This window comes from Piliocolobus tephrosceles, chromosome Y (genome assembly GCF_002776525.5).
Source record: "Piliocolobus tephrosceles isolate RC106 chromosome Y, ASM277652v3, whole genome shotgun sequence".
Lineage (NCBI taxonomy): Eukaryota > Metazoa > Chordata > Mammalia > Primates > Cercopithecidae > Piliocolobus > Piliocolobus tephrosceles.
The window spans coordinates 8,696,035-8,720,881 of record NC_045456.1 but is presented as its reverse complement, the minus strand read 5'-3'; the positions used below and the strand labels follow the sequence as shown (position 1 = coordinate 8,720,881).

At 37.1% G+C, this 24,847-nt stretch overlaps 2 protein-coding genes across 3 annotated transcripts in view; one reads left to right on the top strand and one right to left on the bottom strand.

Annotated features, from left to right (window-relative positions):
• Positions 1-12,219, bottom strand: part of FANCB (FA complementation group B) — a 28,758-nt gene extending 16,539 nt beyond the window's left edge. Inside the window, exons 1-3 of the mRNA XM_023199051.1 lie at positions 12,136-12,219; positions 7,842-7,962; positions 3,486-4,506 (exon numbers count right to left, since the gene is read on the bottom strand). Coding sequence (XP_023054819.1) covers positions 3,486-4,436 — 951 coding nt within the window. The 5' untranslated portion in view covers positions 4,437-4,506; positions 7,842-7,962; positions 12,136-12,219. The remainder of the gene's footprint in view (positions 1-3,485; positions 4,507-7,841; positions 7,963-12,135) is intronic.
• Positions 12,220-12,530: 311 nt separating this feature from the next.
• The window catches only part of MOSPD2 (motile sperm domain containing 2), a 49,749-nt gene continuing 37,432 nt past the window's right edge, over positions 12,531-24,847 (top strand). For both annotated transcript variants that reach the window (XM_023198968.1, XM_023198969.1), the window contains exons 1-2: positions 12,531-12,688; positions 12,840-12,909. In XM_023198968.1, coding sequence (XP_023054736.1) covers positions 12,680-12,688; positions 12,840-12,909 — 79 coding nt within the window. In that variant the 5' untranslated portion in view covers positions 12,531-12,679. The remainder of the gene's footprint in view (positions 12,689-12,839; positions 12,910-24,847) is intronic.

The window sequence follows — 24,847 nt, the reverse complement described above, 5'->3', positions numbered from 1 at the left end:
CAGATGGGCGTCTCACTGTTGCCCAGGCTGGTCTCAAACTCCAGGCCTCAAGCAATTCTCCTACCTTGGCCTCCTAAAGCACTGGGATTACCAACGTGGGCCACCACACCCTGCCTATGATCTCAATTTTGAAATGCCTGCCACATAGTTTCTTGTCAAAACTTGCAGAGACAATTTCTACTCAAGAGAGAAAGCCGAAGAAGAAAAAAGCTAATCATGTATTCCTTTAGATTCACCTCTGTTTCCAGTCCTATTACCACATTAAACATCATACCTTGGGCTTTCATGAAGCGTTGATCTGGGAAAACACTAACCTGGATTTTCATTATTTACTCTAATTTATGCTTGTTTGTATTTTACCTGTCTTTGTAAGCTGGCTTAATTCCTTCTTGGAATGAGGTAATAAAAGGATAGATGGATGGATGGATCCATAGCCAACCCAAAGGAAGACGGCTTCTATCGCTTTCTATTTTGGGGGAAAACTGCTATCAAAGATCCACCTTATTATTTAATAAGGTATTCATCTTATTACTCAAAACCTTTTACAAAATATCACAAACAGTAAATTCTTCTCAGAACTTAATGTTAGAAAAAATATTTTCCCTTGTAGTATGTTACTTTCAGTTGTAAAACCCACCATATTTATTTTTTTGTCTTAACTGTTAAAACTAAATGTAATTGTTCAAGTGTAATTACTTCTCTTAACCTGGGTTTTTGGCATAATTATTTCTACTCCCACTTTATTTCTAGATTCTTAGCTCTTATTTCTGCTTTTTTTTTTTTGGAGACAGATCTTGCTCTGTCAACCAGGCTGGAGTGCAGCAGGGCGATCTCAGCTCACTGCAACCTCCACCTCACAGGTTCAAGCGATTCTCATGCCTCAGCCTCCTGAGTAGCTGGGACTACAGGCATGCACCATGTTGGCCAAGCTGCTCTTGAACTCCTGGCCTCAAGTGATCTGCCTGCCTCGGCAGCCTGAAATGCTGGGATTACAGGTGTGAGCCATCGTGCCCAGCCTTATTTCTGTTTTTAAAGTAACTGAATATTTTACCCTAAACTAACATTTCCCTTTTTTTTTAAGAAGTTGAGTATAAATGTAATACCAAGATAGAAGCAGGACCTGAATATGGCCAAAGTGGTAGGGTTAGAGGCAACTTTGAAGCACTTACTTGTAGATATCAGGGTGAATTCCAGAGTTTTTAAAACAGGGCATTTGAGAGCAGGTTAGCAGTACAGAATTCCTGAAGAAGCAACTTAGGGGGTAAGTCAGTAGGGACTCAGGGAAGCAATGTGTGGAAAAGATAGTGGTCCATTGTAGAGAGAGTGCCCTAGAACACAACTTCGGGTCAGGGAAGCAGCAGTTATAGGTCCACCTACAGGGAATGATGCAGTCTCCTGCCTTGGGTAACATGTTAGTGGCAAAGCTTTACAGGGTCCAAGCAGGAGACCCACTTCAAGAGAGTGAGTACTACAATGAATGATATATAAAGGAATTGTTTTTTCCTTATCTAGGTGAACAGGGGATCTTGGGTAGGTGCAAATAACTGAGGACAGCCCTGACTTTTGTCTAACAGTCACATAACAGAGTAATACCTGCTACTTACTAAGTTCCTCCTGTGTGCCAAGCTCTGTGCAAGACACTTTATAATGTCATTTGACTTAATTCTCCCCTCAGAGTCAGGATGATCCCAAATTTCATAAAGGAGGAAAATGAGTTCACAAGAATTACATTCCTTAAGGTAACACCAGTAAGTGACTCAGTTGGGATTCAAACCCCGGTTAAGTGTGTTCATTCTATTCTATTACCTTGACCACAGTAAAAGACTATCGAGTACACCAGATGTTTTCCCCCTACCATTTCTCTAAAGGAAAAGAGAATAGAAAAAGACAATTCCAAAGAACTTTCAAATAAATGTATAATGTGCTTTTAAAAGATTGTTTTCAAAATAAAATAGGATAGCTTTCAAATTATTTTCCTTTTGTATTCTCTATGTATTATGGAGGATACATATGTATTACAGAGATTCAAAATAATCCCTATTAATATAAAAGTACTTGGTAAGGCAAAGCCTGATTCACAATTCCAACTTGACATTCCTCCCCCCACACAAACATTATACACAAACAATAATGATTCACATTTAAAAATGAATTTCAAACTTTCTAAAACATTTAACAGTATTCCATATAGAGGTGACAATATGATAAAAATTTTCATTGAGCTTCTAATGAAATGGACAGGGCACACAAAATAAGGCAATATCTGCTTTTTTCTCCTAAGTAGCACAAAAACTAAAAATTGTACAGTGTACTACTTTTGGAAGAGACATTTCTAACTAGTAATGATTTGTCTTAATTCGTAAACACTTCAAATCACATAACTGAATACATTTTAAGCCAGAAGGATGCAACATTACCCAAAAAAAACAGTCAGAGAAATATTATTGGTGGAGACACTCAGTTACAAAACTCTAATTTCCTATTGGTTTTCTGTGCCTTTTTACCTGTTATTTAACACTCAATACCAGTAAATGTGTTAGAGCAATTTCCAAACTTACTTTAAAAGGGAATACTTGCTCAAAGGTCAGTTCTGCATTTCAAAATATAACATAATAAAATCTCTGAGCAAGTTTTTTAAAAAAGTAATGCTTACCACTTGTCTCTGGAGAACAATTACTTGTCTCTCCAGATTTCTAGGAATTTCTCTATATTTCACTTTCAGAAATGAATCAGAGGTCAGTAAATTTAAACAGATAAATATCAATGTTTAAAAAGTTGGCCTGGCATGGTGGCTCATGCCTGTAATCCCAGCACTTTGGGAGGCCGAGACAGGCGGATCACTTGAAGCCAGGAGTTTGAAACCAGCCTAGCCAACATGGTGAAACCCCATCTCTATTAAAAATATAAAAATTAGCCAGGCGTGGTAGCACATGCCTGTAATCCCAGCTACTCGGGAGGCTGAGGCAAGAGAACCACTTGAATCCAGGAGGCGGAGGCTGCAGCGAGCCGAGATCACGCCACTGCACTTCCGGCCTGGGTAACAAAGCGAGACCCTGTCTCAAAAAAATATATAAAAAATAAAAAATAAAAACATGAAAGACTGATTCAAATTTTCCAGGAAGGCTTATCTATCTAGTCAAATCACTAATAATCTTATTGTAAGTAAAAATGCACATCTACTATATTAATAAAAATTAGAAAGTTATACTAACAGGAAAGTAAATACATAATTACAGTTACATACATATTTACACATTTCCAAACAACTCAAAGGCTTTATGACTCAAAATGGCAAGACAAAAAAACACCATCAGGTTGTATTCAGGTAACTTTAAGAAAAAAGAACAATGTAATATACATTACTTCAAGTACAGAACTGAAAATTGACTTAAATAATAAGACTCCAGAATAAACTCTATGAAGTACAGACATGTTTAAAAGGTCTGAGACCACCAACTGAATTATTATCACAATAAGTGTTGTACCTGAAAGTTCTCTTTCCATACAGCACAAGCATTATTGGACATAAAGGATACAACGAAAAAGAGGTTTCCTCCACCTGAATCCATAAGTTGAACTGCACAAGGATCTCCAAATGGAAGCTGGCACACACTTTTAGGAGTTCCATTCTGAAATGAAATCAGCTGATTCCTTCGAGTAAGGGCAATGAGAGATATTCTTAACTGGTTGTTGATGATCTCAGTTGCACAAATATGTACACAAGTCACCACACTGCTATAAGCAGGAGGAATAATGTATGTATCACTTAATACTTCTTGACTTTCAAGAGAATATACACAAAATTTGGTATTCCAAACTGCATAATCTGATTCTGAAGGCTCTTGAGTACATTCTTCCTCAGATAAACAACATTCCTTTAGTCCCAATAAAACCATACCTAAATTTTCAATCTCCCCTGCCCACTGAATAGAGGAAAAGTTACCTGACACACTAGCAACTTTGCCAGTTTGAGAAGAGATAAAGAAGAATGTTTTGACATGCTTCCATAAAATTAAAGGGCCATTAAGGACCCTTAGGCCATCCTTCATCTCATAGCCTAGTTTAAAACTCAAACGCATTTCAAATTTATTGGTACTGTGAAGGATCAGTAAAAAATATTCAAAAACATTATTCTTTTTATTGTTTTGTATCACAATGTAAGGGAGGTTAATTCCAGTTCTGAAATCTGACACACAGTTGCAACACATGATTTTTAAATGAGAGTTTTCTTCCTTTATGGTAAAAAATCCAGTGGACTTCTGAACAAATACTTCTGTTCCTCTGTCAAATACCATTCTTCTGACATGTAATATGGGTGTTTTTGTAGGCTCTTTATCTGCAAAATTTCCTTTAGACAACTGGAAAACAAGGACTTGCCCATTATAACACAAGAGCCTTTCTTGTTTGTTAGATGACATTGCTTGTTTGCTAGTCATTCCACAATATCAAGTCTTTGTGCTGATCTAATTTTCAAATGCAAATTGATTCCAGTTGATGTTTCGAAACCTAAAAAAGAAATGAGGAAAAACTGCCATGAAGTAGGAAAAGTTGAAAAGAAAACACGCTTCTGTTAGAGAACTACAACATAGGTAACTATACATTTTATTAAGTAAACATTTTAAGCTTTTTATACTATTTTGACAATATCATACGTATCAAAAAAAATCGTAAATACTATTTCTCTAGACCCTTTAAAAAAGTTTGCTAAGAATACAAATAACCATATCAAAAAAGATAACTGAATGTATTAGCAGCATATATTTAAAGCTTTAGATGCTCTATTAAAAGTGACTTCAGATATTTGTTCTGGCTCAGAAAATTGCTTAAGGGTTATACTTCTCTGTTTCAAACCTAACAACTCTAATGTGGCTTCCCACTCTCTGCCTTAGCCCCTTTAGAATGACAATTCAATTAGTGGTTTACTTGTCTTGTAACTCACTCTCCCCAAATACGGTGATTTTCAATTATACTTCTCCCACAGCCCAGGCAATTGGACTTCTGCTTTCTAGAGACAGGAGCCTATACATGCTCTAAGACAAAGAAGAAATCCCAGGAATAAAAATAGGAGATGCTATAACAAGGCTTTAAAAGATCTCCATAGGATTAATACAAATAAATCTTAGTTTACAAAGGCAATGCATTTGTATGCATTTGTATGACCCAACGAAGTCACTATTCTTATTCAAATTAGGAAAAAAATGGAGGATTAACACAATTTATTATAATGAACACAAGAATTAAACAATAGTTATCAATCATTCAAGCTTATTATATGGCAGGTACAATACATGCATTATTTAATTTTAATAACTATTCTCTTAAAGTAAGTACTCTTATTATTCCACCTTTTAAGCAAGAAAGCCTTATTTTAAAGAAGATAAGAAAATTTTCCAAGGTTACAACACTAATCCACAGTTAATAGTAATCAGCAATGGTGCTAGTTTGGAAAAGGGGCCTTCTGACTCCAGAGTCTACACTTTTAACTACCACTCTGCCCTGGCATGCATTCCCTTATTCCGAACAAACTCATTATAAGAAAGGCAACTTGAAATAATCAGTAAAATAAAGGACAAAAGAATATCCTCAATATTGAACACACGTATAAAAAAAGTTGTTGATCTCTCTTTATTCAGTCTTCTATATACTGCATACAAGAAATCCTAGCCAAAACAATTAGGCAAGAGAAAGAAATAAAAGACATCCAAATCGGAAAGGAGAATGTAAAACTGTCCTTGTTTGCAGATGCCATAATCTTATACAAAGAAAACCCTAAAGACTCCACCAAAAAACTGTTAGAACTAATAAATTCAGTAAAGTCACAGGATACAAAAATCAGCAGCATTTCTATATGTTAATAAGCGAACTACCTGAAAAAGAAATCAAGAAAACAATTCCATTTACAAAAGCTACAAAAAAAAAAGATAACTAGAAATAAAGTTAACCAAAAAGGTCAAAACGATCTCTACAATGAAAACTACAACATACTGATAAAAAAATTAAGATGACACAAACTAATGGAAAGATCCCATGCTCATGGAGTGGTAGAATTAATACTGTTACAATGGCCATACTACCCAAAGCAATCTACAGACTTAGTGCAATGTCTAGCAAAATATCAATGACATTCTTCACAGAAATAGAAAAAAACAAGCCTGAAATTCATATGGGACCACAAAAGACCCCTAACAGCCAAAGCAATACTGAGCAAAACGAACAAACTTAAAAGCATCATACTATCTGACTTCACAATATACTACAAAGCTACATTAACTGAAACATCATGGTACTGACATAAAAACAGACACATGGACCAATGGAACACAATGGAGAGGCCATAAATAAATTCATGCACCTACAACCAACTAATTTTTGACAAAGGTGCCAAGAACCACATATTGGGGAAATGACAGTCTGTTCAATAAATGGCGGTGATGGGAAACTGGATATCCACATGCAGAGACCAGACTCCTATCTCTCACCATATAAAAAATCAACTCAAAATGGATTAAAGACTTAAATGTAAACCTGAAATTATTACACTACCAGAACAAAACACAGGGGAAACACTTTATGACACTGGGCTGGGCAAGGATTTTTTAAATAAGATCTCAAAAGCATAGTCAGCAAAAGCAAAAGGAGATAAATGAGATTACATCAAACTGAAAAGTTTTTGCACAGCCAAAAAAAAAAAAAAAAAAGTAAGGAGATGACCCACAAAATGTAAGAAAACATTTGCAAACTATACATCTGACAGGGGATTTATATCAGAATATATAAAGAACAGCAATATCCCAATTTTTTAAATGGACAAAATAACTTAATAGACATATCTCAAAAGAAGACACACAAATGGTCAAAAGGTATACAAAAAAAAAGCTCAATATCACTAATCATCAGGGAGACACAAATCAAAACCACAATGAGATACCATCTAATTCCAGTTAGAATGGCAATTATTAAAAAGACAAAGGATAACAAAGGTTGGCAAGCACGTGGAGAAAAAGGAACACTTACACACTGCTGGTAGGAATGTAAATTAGTATAGCCACTATGAAGACAGTATGGAAGCTTCTCAGAAAACTAAAAATAGAACTACCATATGATCCAGAATCCCACTACTGGGTCTATATCCAAAGGAATGAAATCAATGTCAAAGAGATGTCTGCACCCCTATGTTTATTCAGCACTATTTACAACAGTCAAAATATGGAATCTACCCAAGTGTTCAACAACAAATCAATGGATTAAAAAACTTGGTGTATATACCAATTTTTGGTGCATAGTATGGAATACTATTAATACAACCACAAAATTAAATGAAATCCTGTCATGTGTAACAACATGTACGGACTTGGAAGACATCATGTTAAGTGAAATAAGCCAGTCACAAAAAGACAAATACCGCATGATCTCACTAATATCTGAAATCTAAAATTCTTTTAAAAAGAGTTGCTATCATAGAAGCAGAGAGTAGAATACCGGTTATCAGAGACTGGGGAAAGGAGAGAGGATGGGAGGATGGGGAGGGGTTGCTCAAAGGGTAGAAAGTTACAATTAGATAGGAGGAATATGTTCTAGTGTCCCATTGCACAGTAGGGTAAAAATAGTTAACAGTAAGGTATAATTTATTACTTATTACAAAATAACTACTGGTTTTTGAATGTTCTGACCAGGAAGAAAGGATACATTCATGAGGGAAGGATACACTAAATACCCTGACTTGACCATTATACTATATATGTATGTATCAAAACATCAAACTGTACTCTCTAGATATATACAATTACAATGTGTCAATAAAAACAGGTACATAAAGAAGAAAAAAGAAGTCATTGGCTTACTGGTTTGTTGTTAGGCAATTAACAGAAAGATCTGGGACAACAGCCATCACAAAGTAGTTTCAGCTTCATCAGTAAAGAAGATAGGGTAGGTAAATCAAAGGTGTGGCGTTTACTTATGACACTATAGTTTAGAGAAAATAAATGTATTAGTTATATTCCATCAAAATGTATGAATAACAATGTATTTACCAAAGGTCCCATGTCAGGTTTCCTAGATTTCTAGAAAGGAAAAGCATGAAAATTACACATTCTGAGGTAAAGCTCTAAGAATTCATCATCTTTTACTACCTAGTCAAAGTTTTTCAGATTTCTTAACATCAAAAGCAAACAAAAATCACCTCTGTATGAATTTTATTATTTTAATGTTAAATATCACAACTAATATTTAATCAGTACAGTGCTCTGATTCACTTACCAATAACTTAAGTATGATAGGAGTAAGGAAAATCTGATTATAAAATGGTCAGAATTTAGGAAAGTTAGGCCCCTTACTTTTGTTCTTTAAATGTTATCATCAAGTTCCCTAAGTTAGAAACATCTAACTTCCAACTCTCTGTTCCAGTTGCCACTACTATAGTTCAGTCTGTGATCTCTCAGGCTGAGGTAAAAGCTTCTTAGTCTTCCTTAATCTAATCTCTCTTCCCTCCAAAACATCAACTCATTTATGCTATTTAATACATCAGTTAATTGTTCTAAAACATACACTTGATCCTGTCACTGTCCACCCCCTAATCCAAAAGCTTGCATGTCCCTTGCCTTTCTCAATAGACCTATGATTCTTGAATTACTACCTGGAAAAACAGATGCTAAACACTGTGTATTGAACATATGAATGGTGTAGAGAAAAAAAGCTTGCAAACCATTGCTATGAAGCTTAGCATGGCATTCAAAACTCTGTTGTATAATCCTAATTCAACCTGCTTTCAATATGATCTCCAGGCAAAAAGCAAACTTATTCTCATGAACTTAAACTGATCTAAAAACATAAATGACTATTGAGTGAAAAGTTTTTGCAAGACTTATTGAATTTACATATATGTGCATACCCACTATATTTTATACTAATGCAACATGTTTCTAATCTCGTTTGTTTTTAATGTTTGCTGTTTATTATATCTAATTAATACTCAATCATTAAAATTTAATTCGTTGCTAAAATGAATTTTAACTTTTTTCCCAGCTTTATTGAGGTGTAACTGCTAAGAGACTAGATATTAAGTATTGCTGCTGCAACGTCTATTTTTAAAGTTCTTGGCATATGTTCATAAAACCTGCAGGCCATGAAATAACTGGCATTTTTTAAAAAATAGAAACATATCTGGAAACAAATCAAACCAATGTTCAGTTTAGAGGTTCTTAGTCCAATTATAAGCAACCCCTCACTATTTTAAACCCTGATTATCAGGGCGCCAGGTTTACTACTCTAGCCTATGGGTTATTTGACTTTTTACTTAACATTGTAACAGTGGCTGCAGAAGATACAGAAGAAGTAACTAGGGATGGCGGTGTGGGGCAGGGTGGCAGGGCAGGGTGTGGAGACCAGAAAGCAGATTATTTATAAAATACTACATAATCAATTTGAGCTTTTCCTGTTCTATATTACCATACATCAAAGTTGACTGTATCTATTTTATATATAAAATAAAACAGATGTGTGTGTATACTAGAAAAATGATAATATATACAAGCATATGCTAACACAACAATAGTAGGCTGGCAATAAAATTATTATCCTCATCTATTCTTTACTGTTCCCCACCCCCACTTAATAAACCATGTTGTTCATTCTCTTTAAATGCTCATAAATCATTTTGGCCCTATAAATGTGATAATTCTTCAAATAAACTATCAGTGTGGTTCCAGATTATCCTAGAAGAGCAGATGACATCCAAAAAGTCTAAGAAACCATATCAATTGTGACCAAGAGAAAGTATCCTTGGGAAAAAAGTAGAATTAAGACACCCAACTAAAATGGCACCTAAAAACACTGAACATAATTTTATGAAGATAATAATGATAGATATTGTTTTTCCAAGACATATGACATTGTTAACCAAAGTAAATTAACATTCCTACAAAATAGGGCCACCGTTAAAAGCTTTTTTCTCCCTACGTAAGTTATTTATTGGGCCCTATACAGAATTGATCTCACCTTTTTCAACATTATCTAATATACCTGAAATGTGAGTAAATGTGGGAGAATGGCGATCAACTAAATTAGAGAATTTGGGAAGACTACATTAAAGAAGATTTTTATGTCATATTAAAGACTTCTAAATTTCTCATATAAGTAATGAGAAACCACTGAAAGACTTCAAAAACAGAAATCACAGGACTGTACTTTTGAGTTATAAAGATCCTGGTGACAGTGTTAAAGATGTGAGTGAGATCAGACTGGAAAAAGAGCTAACAATTAGAAGAAAATTATGAGTACTTAAATAAAAGGGAGCGATGACCCTGAAGGTAATTTGGCAGTCAACTGAAATGCGTATGTCCAGTAGTTTCATTTGTAGATAAAAACCCAGAGACATAATCCCACATATGAATGAATACATTGCTCTAGAATGCTCACTGTGCTGATATTTGCAATATAAAAAAAGTACAAACCTCAGTGAACACCAATAGGGGAATGAGTACAGATGGACTATCATAGGAGAGTTAAAAGGAACGAATTAGATCTATCTATCTATATGTATATGTATATGTATACGCATATATATATATAAAATCATGGTTAGATTTCAAAAATAAAATGAATTAAAAATTAAGTTGCAGACAAATGTACACTGCAGTATATTTACATAAATTAAAACAAATAAAACAGCATTATATATGTTCTATTTACCTACAATGGCTACATTCCCTGAGTGCTTTCTCAAGAAATAGTGCCATGTACTATATTTTTTTTTTCCTGAAGAAACAGTGCCAGGTACTGTTCTAAGCACTTTCAATTAACTCATTTCTTCCTCACAACATCCTTATGACACAGGCACTGTTACTATCCCATTTTATAGATGGAGAAACTGAAGCATGGAGTTTCAGGATCTTCTCAAAGGCTTACAGATAAGAAGTGACAGAGCCAGGATTTAAACCCAGGCAGTATGATCCAAAATAAAAAATGTAAAACTGTAAACATTTCATGCCAAATTCTGAATGACTGTTGATTCTGAACAAGGAAGTGTCCAGGATAGGTGAGTAGAGGTAGAAGGAGACTTTAGTTATATCTGAAATATCTTTTAAGGATGTAGTCAAACAACGTTTAGACACCACATGTGTTCATTTTTTCCCAAAAGTGTAAATATATTTAAAAGTCTAGGACAAAAGATGCTAACATGCCATTCTGTCATGGATGACTACGGTTGATGGAAATATGGGGGACTATTCTTTCAACTTGTTTGTAGTTTTCAGTATCTTCCAACTTTAAAAAAGGCAATATTGTATGCGCAACTATTTTCTTTCAATCGTTTTTAACTGACGAACAAAATTTGTTCCGGTCCCTTTAATTCGAAATCTTTCTCAACCTTGACACTATTGACATTATGGGCTGGATAACCGTTGTGAATTTTCATGTACACCGCAGGATGTTTGGCAGCGTCCCTGGTCTCTATCCACTAGAAGCCAGTGATCATCTCTTTTGCCCCCGGCCCCCAGCAGTGGCGACTAAAAATGTCTCCAGACGTTGCCAAAGGTCCCCTGGGCAACCGCCCCCCATATCCCCCCGCCCCCCGGCTGAGAACAACTACCTTAATTAATAAGCCGAAAGACGCTTTTATCATTTAACTTTATATAACGATTAAAGATTTCACAGATATTTTGCTCATTAAGCATCTCATCAAGCATGCTACCCACAGAATAGGCCCTCCGATGCTGGAACAAGTTCTTATCCCAAACAGTATCTCGCAAAGTACCTGTGAGTCCAGAATTGATTTATTGGTTGAACATTCTGTGTCCAGACGTCACAGATACTTGAGTTGTCAGGTACTTAACTGAATATTTAATAGCTGTACAGTAATTTTGTAAAACATACGGAATAACTTATTGTAAATATGTAATTAAATAAGGATTTAATTTTGCTCATTAAGCATCTCACACTCCAAGTTGGAAGGATACTGAAGGGATGAAAAAAAGCTTCAAGAGAAATAACCCCCGAATGTAGCACTTAAAATCCAATTATAATTCCAAGGAATGGCAGACCCAGGTCTCGGCGCAATGCGGGCACAAGGGGGAGGAAATCCTGCCCCACTGCCCCATCTGCAAAGTCCCGGGAAGGGAAGACTTGCCAGCCTCATCCTACCTCAACGCAGCGGCAACATACCGGATGCCCCACGCGGATACAGTATCCATGGGCTCCAAACCTCCCGCCAGCGCGCTGCATCCTGGGAGGCCGGGCGGAGGCTGCGTCGAACGCAGAGGAGGCGGAGCCTAGAAGCCAGCCAGGAGACGGTTGCCAAGGGAGGCTAAGGAGGCGGGGCCCTGGGGAATGTTGTGAAAGCAAATAGCCCGCAAGCTCTCTAGGGCGGAGCTCCGCAGGGGAAGCGCCGGCGATCTCCCGGCTGGCGGGGGCGGGACCGCAGTGCGGGGGATGTCGCGGGGCGAGGCCGGACGAGAATCGAATGGGACCTAGGCTGAGGGCCTGGTCCCGCCTCCAGACCCAGGCGTCCGCATTGGATTGGGCGGTGCGGCGGCACTTCTGTCCGCCTTCCGGTGTCACGCGACCGCCTCCCCCTCCCACCCTTCTCTGTCTACCTCTGGGCGGGACTCGCGGTTGATGAGATACTCGGTTGGCGAAGATAGAACGGGCGACGGCGACAACTGCAATCACTTCCACGACCGTGATCATGGCCGAGGTGAGGAGCCTATTGCACCGCCGCTGGCCCCCCGGACCCGGAAGCCGCCTCTAAGGCCGGGGGACCGAGCGCTCGTGTGCAGGTGGGCTGGGTTGAGGGTAAACGGGTTGATGGAAGTAGTATCTAAGGTCCGGTCATGTCTCCCATCCAGAATCACGCCCAGAATAAAGCCAAGCTCATCTCTGAGACCCGGCGGAGGTTCGAAGCTGAGTATGTGACAGGTGGGTACTCTGTTCCGGGTGTTAAGGAAGGTGTGCAGTGAGCATCCCCAACTTTGCTGGCGTGTTTGTGAGTGTATTTGTGGGAGGTGTTAGGGACCCTTTCGACCCTCACAAGAATGATGCTGGGCACGTCTCAAAGGTTTTCCTCTCCATGACAAGCCGTGTGCACTGCTTCAAATGGTCAAGTGGTGTGTCCCATGCTCCCTTTAAAGGGTTAATGTAAGTTGGAAATCGGTTAAGTTTTTAGCATGTCCTCGTGTTTATGGAACTTGCAGGATACTTGTTAGGCCCACAAGACGGGTGACATTGTCCAGTCCACGGTTCCACTGCTGGCCTTTCACCAACAACACTAGAGAAAATGTACCTGGAAACTGCCATAATACTATTGATGTGTACTTAATTGGGTATACAAATTCCTTGGATATTTTGCTTGATCTCGCTTTCATACAACCCAGCATGCTACCCACAGAATAGGCCGTCCAGTGCTGGAACAAGTTCTTATCCCAAACTGTATCTTGCAAAGTACCTATGAGTCCAGAATTGATTTATTGGTCGAACATTCTGTGTTCAGATGTCACAGATACTTGAGTTGTCAGGTACTTAACTGAATATTTAATACCTGTACAGTAATTTTGTAAAACATATGGAATAACTTATTGTAAATATGGAATTAAATAAGGATTTATATGTTACCTACCTTAAGATTGATTATAATCCTGACCCTGCCACTAAATAGCTTGTCTATTCAGAGCCCCTGTTTTCATATCTATGAAGTGCAAATAATATAGTAGGATTAAATTTTTAAAAAAAACATATATCAAACCATCTAGCATGTCTTAACATATAGTAGACTCTCCGTGAATATTTTGCCTCAGTTGTCATTTTAGTTACTGTGAAAGGAGTGAAGCTTCTACATCTTGGCTAGTATTTAGCAGAGGTTCCCTGCAACTTTAAACCATCCTAGATTATACATCAGTTGATGACAGAACAAATCTGGAAATCGGTTTCAAATGCTTGTCAGTAAATCTTTTCATACCTCCTTGCCAATTTTCTTCACACCCCAAACTTTGTTCCGGAGAGTTGCAAAAGCACTTGATTCACTTTTCACCCAGAGTTCCCACTTCTAATAATATAGCTGGTTCCAATAGAGATTATTCTTCAATTGCTTTCTACAGAAATGTAACTATTATAGCAGTTAATACATGGTTTATAATATTTTAAGAAGTAACTCAGAATTAGACCTAATGAGCTAGTAACACCCCGATAGTCATTTATTTATGCCGAAGGGAGGAAGCAGAATACAGGCAGAAATTAGGCAATAAACAAAATCTTAAAGGTCATCTTGGGGCAACCTTCTCGTTTTTAAAATGAAGAAAGGTCTAGAGAGATTAAGAGATTTGCTCAAAATCCCTGATGTTATTGGCTAGGCCAGGACTGGTGTTCATGTCTTCTGATTTTCACTACAGTAATCTTTTGGCAATACCCTGATGTCGGATTAGATCATGTCGCTCTCCAGCTTGAAACCCTTCAGTGCCTTTCCAACTGTGTTTAGAATAAAATCTCAATTCTTTATGGTGGCCTATAATTCAAGGCCATGTGTGATCTGGCTCTTGCCAGCCCTCCACCCCCTATCGTCATCTGTTACTACTCTGCTTGCTTAGTGCAGATTTGACCAGGGTTCAAAGTAAGATACATGTTATATGTTGCAACCCAGTACAAACATGGGCACACTCACATAACTGAAGCAAAAGTTCATTAAAGAATACTTCTGAAGGCCGGGCGCGGTGGCTCAAGCCTGTAATCCCAGCACTTTGGGAGGCCGAGACGGGCGGATCACGAGGTCAGGAGATCGAGACCATCCTGGCTAACACGGTGAAACCCCGTCTCTACTAAAAAATACAAAAACTAGCCGGGCGAGGTGGCGGGCGCCTGTAGTCCCAGCTACTCGGGAGGCTAAGGCAGGAGAATGGCGTGAACCCGGGAGGCGGAGCTTGCAGTGAGCTGAGATCCGGCCACAGTACTCCATCCCGGTCGACAGAGTGAGACTCTGCCTCAAAAAAAAAAAAAAAAAAAAAAAAGAATACTTCTGAAAACATGTGACTCTCTGATGTATTTTTTCTATTTGACTTCCTTTTAAAAAATGCAATTACCCACAAACTTAACATCGCAATTTAAAATGTGACCGCCAGTTTGAAAAACCACAGCTAGCCACACTGCCTTGTTTGTGTTCCTTAAACAGAATGGGGCTGTTTCCCTCTCGGACCTTTCCACTTGTCTTTGCTTGGGAAGATTTTACCCAGGTATTGCGCATGGCTTGGTCCTTTTTTCTCTTCAGTGTTTAAATGTATCTGAGAGGCCTTCACTGATTATTGAATGTCTCCGTGTCTTGTTTATTTTCTCTGCTTTACAGCCCTTATCGTAATGTGTAATTATCTTGTTCATTGGTTTGTATGTTTTTCATTTTCTCCAGTAGAATGTACATGGGTTCTCTAGCAGCCTATAGACATTTAGAGCAGAGGCCTTGTGTGTCTTACTCACCTCTGTATGCCCAGGACAGTTCTCAATATATACTTACTGAATGAATATAGCAATACTTAAATATGTACATAAAAAGATTAGTCCGATTTTAAAGATTTGCATGGAAAAAGAAAATAGAAGCTTTTGAAGACCTTCTTACCTTAAGGTTTCAGTTGTTTCCTGGAATATGGCAACAGATAAAGGTAGAATTGGAAAGTGATAATAAAAGGGGTGTTTTTTTGGTTTTTTTTTTTTAGTTTGCCTGTGTTTTCCCCCTTAGAATTTGCTTTTAGAAATTAACTCAGGTGTTTAGAACATCCACTTTCCTTCTTTTTCTTTCACCCTTTCTATTGTCATTAACAGTATTTGGTTTCAGAAGAGGCTTAAGGCAGACTTAAGCAAAGTTGATGAAAGGAAAATATTTATTTTCTCCAAGTGTGTCACTTCAAGCACAAACTGTATTCCAGAAATGCTTTTGGAGGTAGGTTCTTAGGAATGCCAAGCAGTTCTGTGTCCATAGAAACGAAGTTATCATTATGTATAGATTTTTAGCTGGCAAAAAGAATAAAATATTAGCCCGTAATTATGATACTTATTTCCTTATTGTTTCTGAGAAATTCCATGCTGAGTCTCAAATGAGAAATGTTTCCCATTCTTTCTTCCTCTTTCTCATGCCCAAGAAAAGAGACTAATCTCTTGTGACAATAATTTATTAAGTTCCTTAAGTACTCATTATATGCCTAATTCTGGGAAGCAGTGTATCAGTATTAGAGAAAGAGCAGAGGAAGGATAGAGCCGCTTCTCAAACTACTACAACCTGGTAGAGGCATTAAAACAAAGATAGCTATTAAAATTAAGGCAAATTATATAAAGAGTAATGGTGCTGAAATATTTTATGTAGAAATCAAAGAGAGAAATAACATCTGGATGGGGTGACTAGTTTAGCACAGAGTTGAAAAACATCCATTAAAAAGGTGGTGTTTCTCATGAACTTTGGAAGATGGTAGAACTCAGCCAGGTAGAGAAGGTGATCCAGGCAGATTGAATAGTCTGAACTGAGGCACTGAGGTCAAAAGGTATGGGGCGGCCGGGCGCGGTGGCTCAAGCCTGTAATCCCAGCACTTTGGGAGGCCGAGACGGGCAGATCACGAGGTCAAGAGATCGAGACCATCCTGGCTAACACGGTGAAACCCCGTCTCTACTAAAAAAAATACAAAAAACTAGCCGGGCGAGGTGGCGGCGCCTGTAGTCCCAGCTACTCGGGAGGCTGAGGCAGGAGAATGGCATGAACCCAGGAGGCGGAGCCTGCAGTGAGCTGAGATCCGGCCACTGCACTTCAGCCTGGGTGACAGAGCGAGACTCCGTCTCAAGAAAAAAAAAAAAAAAAAAAAGTATGGGGCATGTTCAGAAGCAGTAGGAAGTCTACTTTGATAACCTTAAGGAGGGTAAGCACACATGGCCAAATACAGTGGAAATACAGTGTAGAGAGCCTTGGGCACCAAAGTGATGTGTTTGTACTTTAGTTAATATGGAGAGCCATTGAGCGGTTTATGGGTTTTGTAATTAGGTTTGTTGTCTGGCTTTACAAGTATATGAATTTATTTAAATTAATTTAGGTCATACCAAAAATATCTGAAGAAACCCCCATAAAGTCACCATTCAGAGATAGGTGTGATAACAGTGGATACATTGTTTACGGTCTTTTTTCTTTTTTTTTTGAGATGGAATTTCACTCGTTGCCCAGGCTGGAGTGCAATGGCACAATGTCGGCTCACCACAGCCTCCACCTCCCAGGTTCAAACGATTGTCCTGCCTCAGCCTCCTGAGTAGCTGGGATTACAGGCATGCTCCACCGTGCCCAGCTAATTTTGTATTTTTAGTAGAGACGGCGTTTCTCCATGTTGGTCAGGCTGGTCTCAAACTCCTGACCTCAGGTGATTCGCCTGCCTCAGCCTCCCAAAGTGTTGGGATTACAGGCGTGAGCCATTGCACCCGGCCTACAGTCTTTTTTCTATACATTTAAGAAAACAAAGTTAGAAGACTATTCTGGGCTAGGCGCGGTGGCCCACGCCTGTAATCCCAGCACTTTGGGAGGCTGAGGCAGGTGGATTACGAGGTCAGGAGATCGACACCATCCTGGCTAACACAGTGAAACCCCGTGGTAGTGGGCGCCTGTAGTCCCAGCTAGTCGGGAGGCTGAGGCAGGAGAATGGCATGAACCCAGGAGGTGGAGCTTGCAGTGAGCAGAGATCGCACCACTGCACTCCACCCTGGGCAACAGAGCAAGACTCCATCTCAAAAAAAAAAAAAAAAAAAAACTATTCTAGATATAATTTTGTGTGTTATAAAATACATTTTTATTGACATGATTTTATTTCTCCATATTTATGAAGTAAACAACATTGTATATAGCCATTCAATATTTGGTTCTATAAATAATAGTTTTTTTATCTTTTGTCTTAGATAGTCCCTTTATGGACATTTAAATTCTTTCCAGTTTCATTTAATACAGTTGTTTTGTGTGTGCAGTAGTTCAGATTATTTCCTTAAGATTCATGTTCAGAAATTGAATTATTGGTTTTAAGAGTGTTTATATTTTTCAGGCCTTTGGTCATATGTGCTAAACTTCCTACATGGAAGTTGCACCCATATTCATTCCTGCCAGCTTGTAGGAGAATGTTAGTCTTACCACACCCTTACTCATATTTAGTGTTGTTATTTCTTAACTGATGGTTGTTTTAGTTTGCTTTTGATTGCTAATAAGGGTAAATTATTTTCATGCATTTATATCCATTTGTAGTTTAAACATTTTTTTATTAGTATGAGTTTTAATATTGGTCTGGGCTTTTCTTGTTTATGTCACTTTTACTTTTTTTTCAGTTTTTGAATATATTCAAAATTACCCATTCCTTTGTGGTTTCTTCTATAGGTATTAAGTTAATAGGTTGGTGCAAAAGTAATTGCGGTTTTTGCCATTTAAAAGTGACTTTCTAGTCTTTTCATTTTTGTTTTGTTTTGGTTTACTATTTTTTAATTTTGAGTTTTGGAATTCTGTTTACGTACAAAACGTATAAAACGTGAATAAAATAAATACCCATGTGCCCACTACTCAGCCAAAGAACTAGAGCCTCCCAGTACTTTAGAAGCCTCCTGTGTATCCCCGTGCCTGCTATTCAGGGAACATTTACTTTTTCTGCATTTGATGTTACTCATTCTCTTACTTCTCATTAGTTTTACAGCCTATGACATATTCCTCACCAATACTTCATTAGGTTTTGCCTCTTTTTGAACTTTTTATTAAAGCTGAATATATTTTTTTATGATTTACTTCTGTTGCTCAAAATTCAGTTATATTGTCAGATATGACTAATTTATTACTTTTTATGGCTGTGTAGTAGTTCATAGAATGAATATACCAATTAATGGGTCTGCGGTTCTTTCTAGGTTTTTGTATCATGTACAGTATAGCTATGAACATCCTTATACATGTCTGGTGCACACATGCAAGAATTTCTCTTGGGCAGTGGTTCTCAAAGTTGATTCAAGAACTGGGGCTCCTCTACTTTGTAGTTTATGGTTCTTAGTAAAACCCAGTCATCACGGCTCTGGTTTTCCATGTCTTAACCCGGTTTTCTCAAATACCTTCCCATTTTCCCCAGAAGCAAATTCATAACAGATTTATATTATTTGCAATGAGAATTTTAATTGAAATATTCTCTAACATTTTTCCAATCTTAACTTCTTTTTTATCATATATTTTTAATTTATCAGCATTTACTATTAATCAGCATTAATAAACTATGTTTTTGTAAACGATTTTTCTTTTCATTTTAAGAATAAAGACACATACACATGAAAAAAAAAAAAAAAGAACTGGGGCTCCTTGAGGCCGTTGCAAGGAGTTTGAGAGGTCAAAATTATTTTCATAATACTAAACTACCATTTTCCTTTTTCACCTTCATCCTCTCACAAGCATATGGTGGCATTTTCCAGAGGCTGGGTGGCATGTGATGATGCCGTTGTTCTGATGGCTGATAGACTGTGTACTTTATGTTCTCATGTCTAATTCTTTTTCTCAATTTTCATACCTAATACAGTAACTACCAATAAATATAACCCATATCAACAAAGAAGCTTTTGGAGGGTCTGCAATTATTTGTAAGAGTGTAAAAGGTGTCCTGAGACCAAAACGTTTGAGAACTGCTGCTCTAGGGTTTGTTCCCAGCAGTAAAATGGGTAGGTGGTAGAATAAGCACATTGTTTCTTGTTCAACTTTAATAGGTAATGCTGAACTGTTTCCCAAAGTGATTGTACCAGTTTTCATTTTAACCAGCAGTATGTGGGCATCCTTACTTTTCTACACCCTAAAAATAGGCACTGCAAGTTAAAAAAAACGAATAATTGCCCATCTGATGGGTGTGTTGGGAGATCTCATTGTGGTTTTAATGTCTTTGAATACCAGTGAGATTGAGCGGGTTTTTTTTTGTTTTTTCATACCTTTATGATGGGACCTTTGGTTTCTGCTTCTGTGAAAATTACTCCTTCCGACTCTTCTTGGTCCTTATTTCTTCCATGTAAACTTTAGAATCAGCTTATCATGTTTCTGCAAAACAAAACAAAAACCACTTTTGCTGGGATTTCAGTGGTATTATGTTAAATCAGAATGTAATTTCATGGAAGTTGACATTATCATGGTTGAGTCTTTTATCCAAGAACCTGGTATATATTTGTATCTGCTAAAGTCTTCCTTATTGAAAGATTTATAATTTTCCTTATAGTGGTTAACACAATCTTTTGTTATATTTCTTCCCAAATACTGTATGTGTTTTATTTTTGTTGTTGTTATTTAAATGGTATGTCTTAATATATATTTTCTAAATGATGGTTGCTGGTTTATGGGAAATATAGATGACTTTTTTCCTTTAATATTGAATTTACTCTTATAAATTCTGATAATTTACCTGGGATTTTTTATATACAAATAACCACCTTGAAATATTGATCGTTTTCTTTCTAACTTTCCAATTCTTAAATCTTTCAATGCTTTTCCTTTACTATATTGGCTGCAACTTTTAGAACACTATTGAATAGAACCAGTGATAATAGCCTACTTATCTTATTCCTGATGATAGAAAGATAGCTCTGAACATGTCACCATTAAGTATGATCTTTGTATATACCCTTTATCAAAGTGAAGACGTTTTCTTCCACTTTTGGCTTGCTAGTTTGGGTTTTTTGTTTGTTTTGTTTAGTTCCGATCATGATTGATTATTGGGTTTTACTAAATGCAGTTTCTTCATCTGTTGCACACATTGATTGTATTTGATGACATTTTCATTTGGTATTTCTCCTTTACTGTGTTAATATAATAGATTACATTGATAATGTTTTTAAAATAAATTGCTAAATTCAGTTTACTACTAGTTTAAGAATTTTACATTTGTATTCTTGAATTGGCCTATAATTTTCCTTTCTAGTGTTTTTCTTGTGCAATATTGACATCAGGATTATCTAAGCTTCAGAGTGAGTGTTCCCTCTTTTCTATTCCCTGTAAGATATGTTCATTGTTTAGCACAACCTGATTCCCCAAATTCACCACTCCCCCAATTTATTATTGTTGTTTTATATATCAGTGTTTGTTTACTTACCATGTATTTACTACTATTTTCTTCCCGAGTTTCAGATCTTGTATCCTGGGTCATTATTGTTTCAACTAAAGTATAACCTTTAGATTTCTCCTGGTGGGATCTGTTGGTAGTAAACTTTCTTGATCTTGAAAATACCTTTATTTTGTCCTTGTGTGTGTGTGTGTTTTTTTTTTTTTTAAGTAAGCAATTAGCTTTGAGGAATGCCTTCATTTTATTAGGCTAAAGGAGACAACGTGGTTAGAGAAGTAGGAGAACCAGGAAACTTTATTATTGTGGATAACAAAAATGAGAATTTCAAGGACAGGAAGATAAGCAGTAAGTGGGAAAAACTCCTGTAGGGTAAAGGGAACATATAACAGGGATTGTCCTTATTGATTACTCTTTCTTGAAAGGAAAATGACATTTAAAATGTATCTATACTACTGAAGAGTGCCTGTGTGTCTAGACTATGAACCACTCAAGGGACCAGCTCAGGCTCCACTCATCCTTGCATCTGCAATACCTGGCTCTTTTAGGCTAGCATCTGGCAGGTGATCACAGATTAGTGCTCATAACTAATGAGTTATTATTATTTCCAAGTGAGGAAGCCTTTAAAAGATAGATAAATAAACAGACACACTTGGATTTGCTTAAATTCTGCTCCATCATTAACATTCTCAAGATCAACCTTTTTAAAGTTGTCATCATCAGAATAAGAAGAAAAGATTTTAAGAGGTTATGAGATAAATGGATAAAGACAATGTGGCATATATGCAGCCATAAAAAAGGATGAGTTCATGTCCTTTTTAGGGACATGGATGAAGCTGGAAACCATCATTCTGAGCAAACTGTCGCAGGACAGAAAACCAACCACCGCATGTTCTCACTCATAGGTGGGAATTGAACAATGAGAACACTTGGACACAGGGTAGGGAACATCACACACCGGGGCCTGGCATGGGGTCGGGGGAGCGGGGAGGGATAGCATTAGGAGATATACCTAATATAAATGACGAGTTAATGGGTGCAATACCCAACATAGCACATGGATACATATGTAACAAACCTGCACTTTGTGCACATGTACCCTAGAACTTAAAGTATGATAAAAAAAAAAAAGGAAGAAAAAGAAAATGTGGTAGATAGATAGATAGATAGATAGATAGATAGATAGATAGATATACACACATACATACAGTGGAATACTATTCAGTCTTTTAAAAAGAAGGCAAGCCTATCATTTGTAACAGTTTGGGTGAACTTGGAGGACATGTTAAGTGAAATAAGTGAAATAAGCCAGTCCCAGAGAGACAAATACCACATGATCTCACATAAATGCGAATCTTTTAGATTTTTAACGTTGAACTCATGCCAATAGTGAATAGAATGGCTGTTACCAGGGGCTGGAGGGGTGAGGGTTGAGGCAGGAGATTCAAGAGATACAAGTCAAAGGAAACAAAATTCCAGTCAGACAGGAGGAATAAGTTCCAGAGATACATTGTGCAACATGGAGACTATAGTTAATACAATGTATTGTATACTTGAAAATTGCTCAGAGTGTAGATTTTAAGTGTTCTCAGTACAAAGCTAAGTATGTGAAGTAATACATTTCAGTTAGCTTGATTTAGCTATTCCACAATATATAAATATCATGTTATATACCATAAATATAATTCTTGTCAATTAAAAACTTAATTTTTAAAAGAGAGTTATCAATTTTTGTCCTTATTACATATCTAAAAATATCAAGACTGCTTTAGAGAATATCAGATTGTAACTTCACATTGGAGACTTGAGTGATAAATTTGTGTTGGGATAGAGAATTGGTAAACCTATTTATTTTTTAATGTTCTTTTCAGTAATGACTTTTTGCAGTGCCTAGCGAATACTCTTTTTTTTCTTCTTTTTTTACTCATCTCTTTAAGTTGTTTATACTTGTTCTTCATATATCCTCATTCTGAATGGTTAGGGAAATGTGCGACTCTAAAGAGTCTGTTACTAGGGGCCGGGCACAGTGGTTCACTCCTGGAATCCCAGCACTTTGGGAGGCCAAGGCGGGTGGATCACCAGGGCAGGAGTTCAAGACCAGCCTGGCCAAGATGCTGAAACACTGTCTCTACTAAAAATACAAAAAATAGCCGGGCGTGGTGGCAGGTGCCTGTAATCCCAGCTACCCAGGAGGCTGAGGCAGAGAACTGCTTGAACCCGGGAGGTGGAGGTTGCAGTGAGCCGAGATCGGGCCACTGCACTCCAGCCTGGGCAACAGAGTGAGACTCCATCTCAAAAAAAAAAAAAAAAAAATAGTCTGTAACTAGAATACTGTCATTTCTAAGGTATCAGTTTGTTTTTAGTCATTGTCATTTGGAAAGCTTGCATGAGAGGAGTGGTCTGTTTACCAAATCTACTGTGTGCTCTTGATAGTAGTACTCTATCATATGAATGTTTTTCATTACTGAAAATTTACCCTCTAACAAGAATTTTGGTTTGATAAGATCTCTAGGAGATTGAGTAGTGCTCACAGAAATTCCTAAAGGATTTTTTCTTCCTGCAGCCATTTTGCAAGGAATAGGAGGACAAAAGTTTGCTACATTTCAATCAAAACTACTTTAAGCTGAATTTGTAGTGACTATAAAGATTTGACATATATGTGTAGAATTTTCTTTGATATTAGAGTACTTACTAGTTGGGCCACGATTTGCAGAAGCTTTTCTTTACCCATTATACTGCTATATATTCACAACTGACATAGGACATTCATAGACAATTTTAAAGTTTTTCCACAAGTACTTACTCTATACCCAGATCACTGGAGGAAAAAAACAGATAAAAATGTGTAAGGAAAAATAAAAGGCATGAGAAACCCTATATACATTTAATCAAACTTCCAGAAGGGAAAAAAAGAGTGCTATTAGAAGAAATAATAATTGACAGTAACCCAGAATTTATAAAAGATATCAAATCCTCAGATTAAAGAACCATAAGAAAATCTGAGCATCATAGAGGAAAAGAAATTAATCTCAAGGCTTATTTTAGTGAAACCGAAAAACACCAAGGACAGAGAAAATCTAACAACCCAAAGAGAAAAGACACATTATCCACAAAGAAACAAAAATCAGACTGATACTTGATTTCTCATCAGTAACAGTATTGCCAAGAAACAGTGAAATAATTTTCTGAAAGCGCTGAGGGAAATAACTGCTCACTTAGAACATTTTTTTCAAAAGTGAAGGTAAAACTTTTTAGGCATTCTAAGATTGACCATTACTGGGGGGCGGGGGGAGGGGACAACTACCTGTCTACTTCACTAGTAAGTAAATAGTACACCAAAGGAAGCAGAGGGATTCAAGAAGTAATGAAAAGCAAAGAAATGGGTAGGCAAATTAGTAAATAAAAAATCTAACTGTGGATAGTAAGAAAAAATAACAGAAATAATAATAAGAGTAGAAGAAATGGAGGTAAAGTATTACAAGGAACTTTCAGAACGACAATAGAGGTATTAACTTCAGATTTTGTTGATTTCAGTGTGAATACTTAAAATAAGGGTAACCCTTGAAAGACAGAAATAAAGTGTTTGACTTCCACACCAGTGGAGGAGTGAAAAGGGGAATAGAGAAAAAGTCCTCTCCAGCAAGAAACAGAAAAGGAGAAAAAAAGCAGCATGGTTACTAGAAAACACAGAGGAAGGATTTTTAAAGATCTTCATTGCATGCAGTCTAAAAGAGACTAACCTAAAATAAATTAATGTAGAAAGGTTGAAAATAGATGGAAAAAGATATACAAAACAAATATTAACC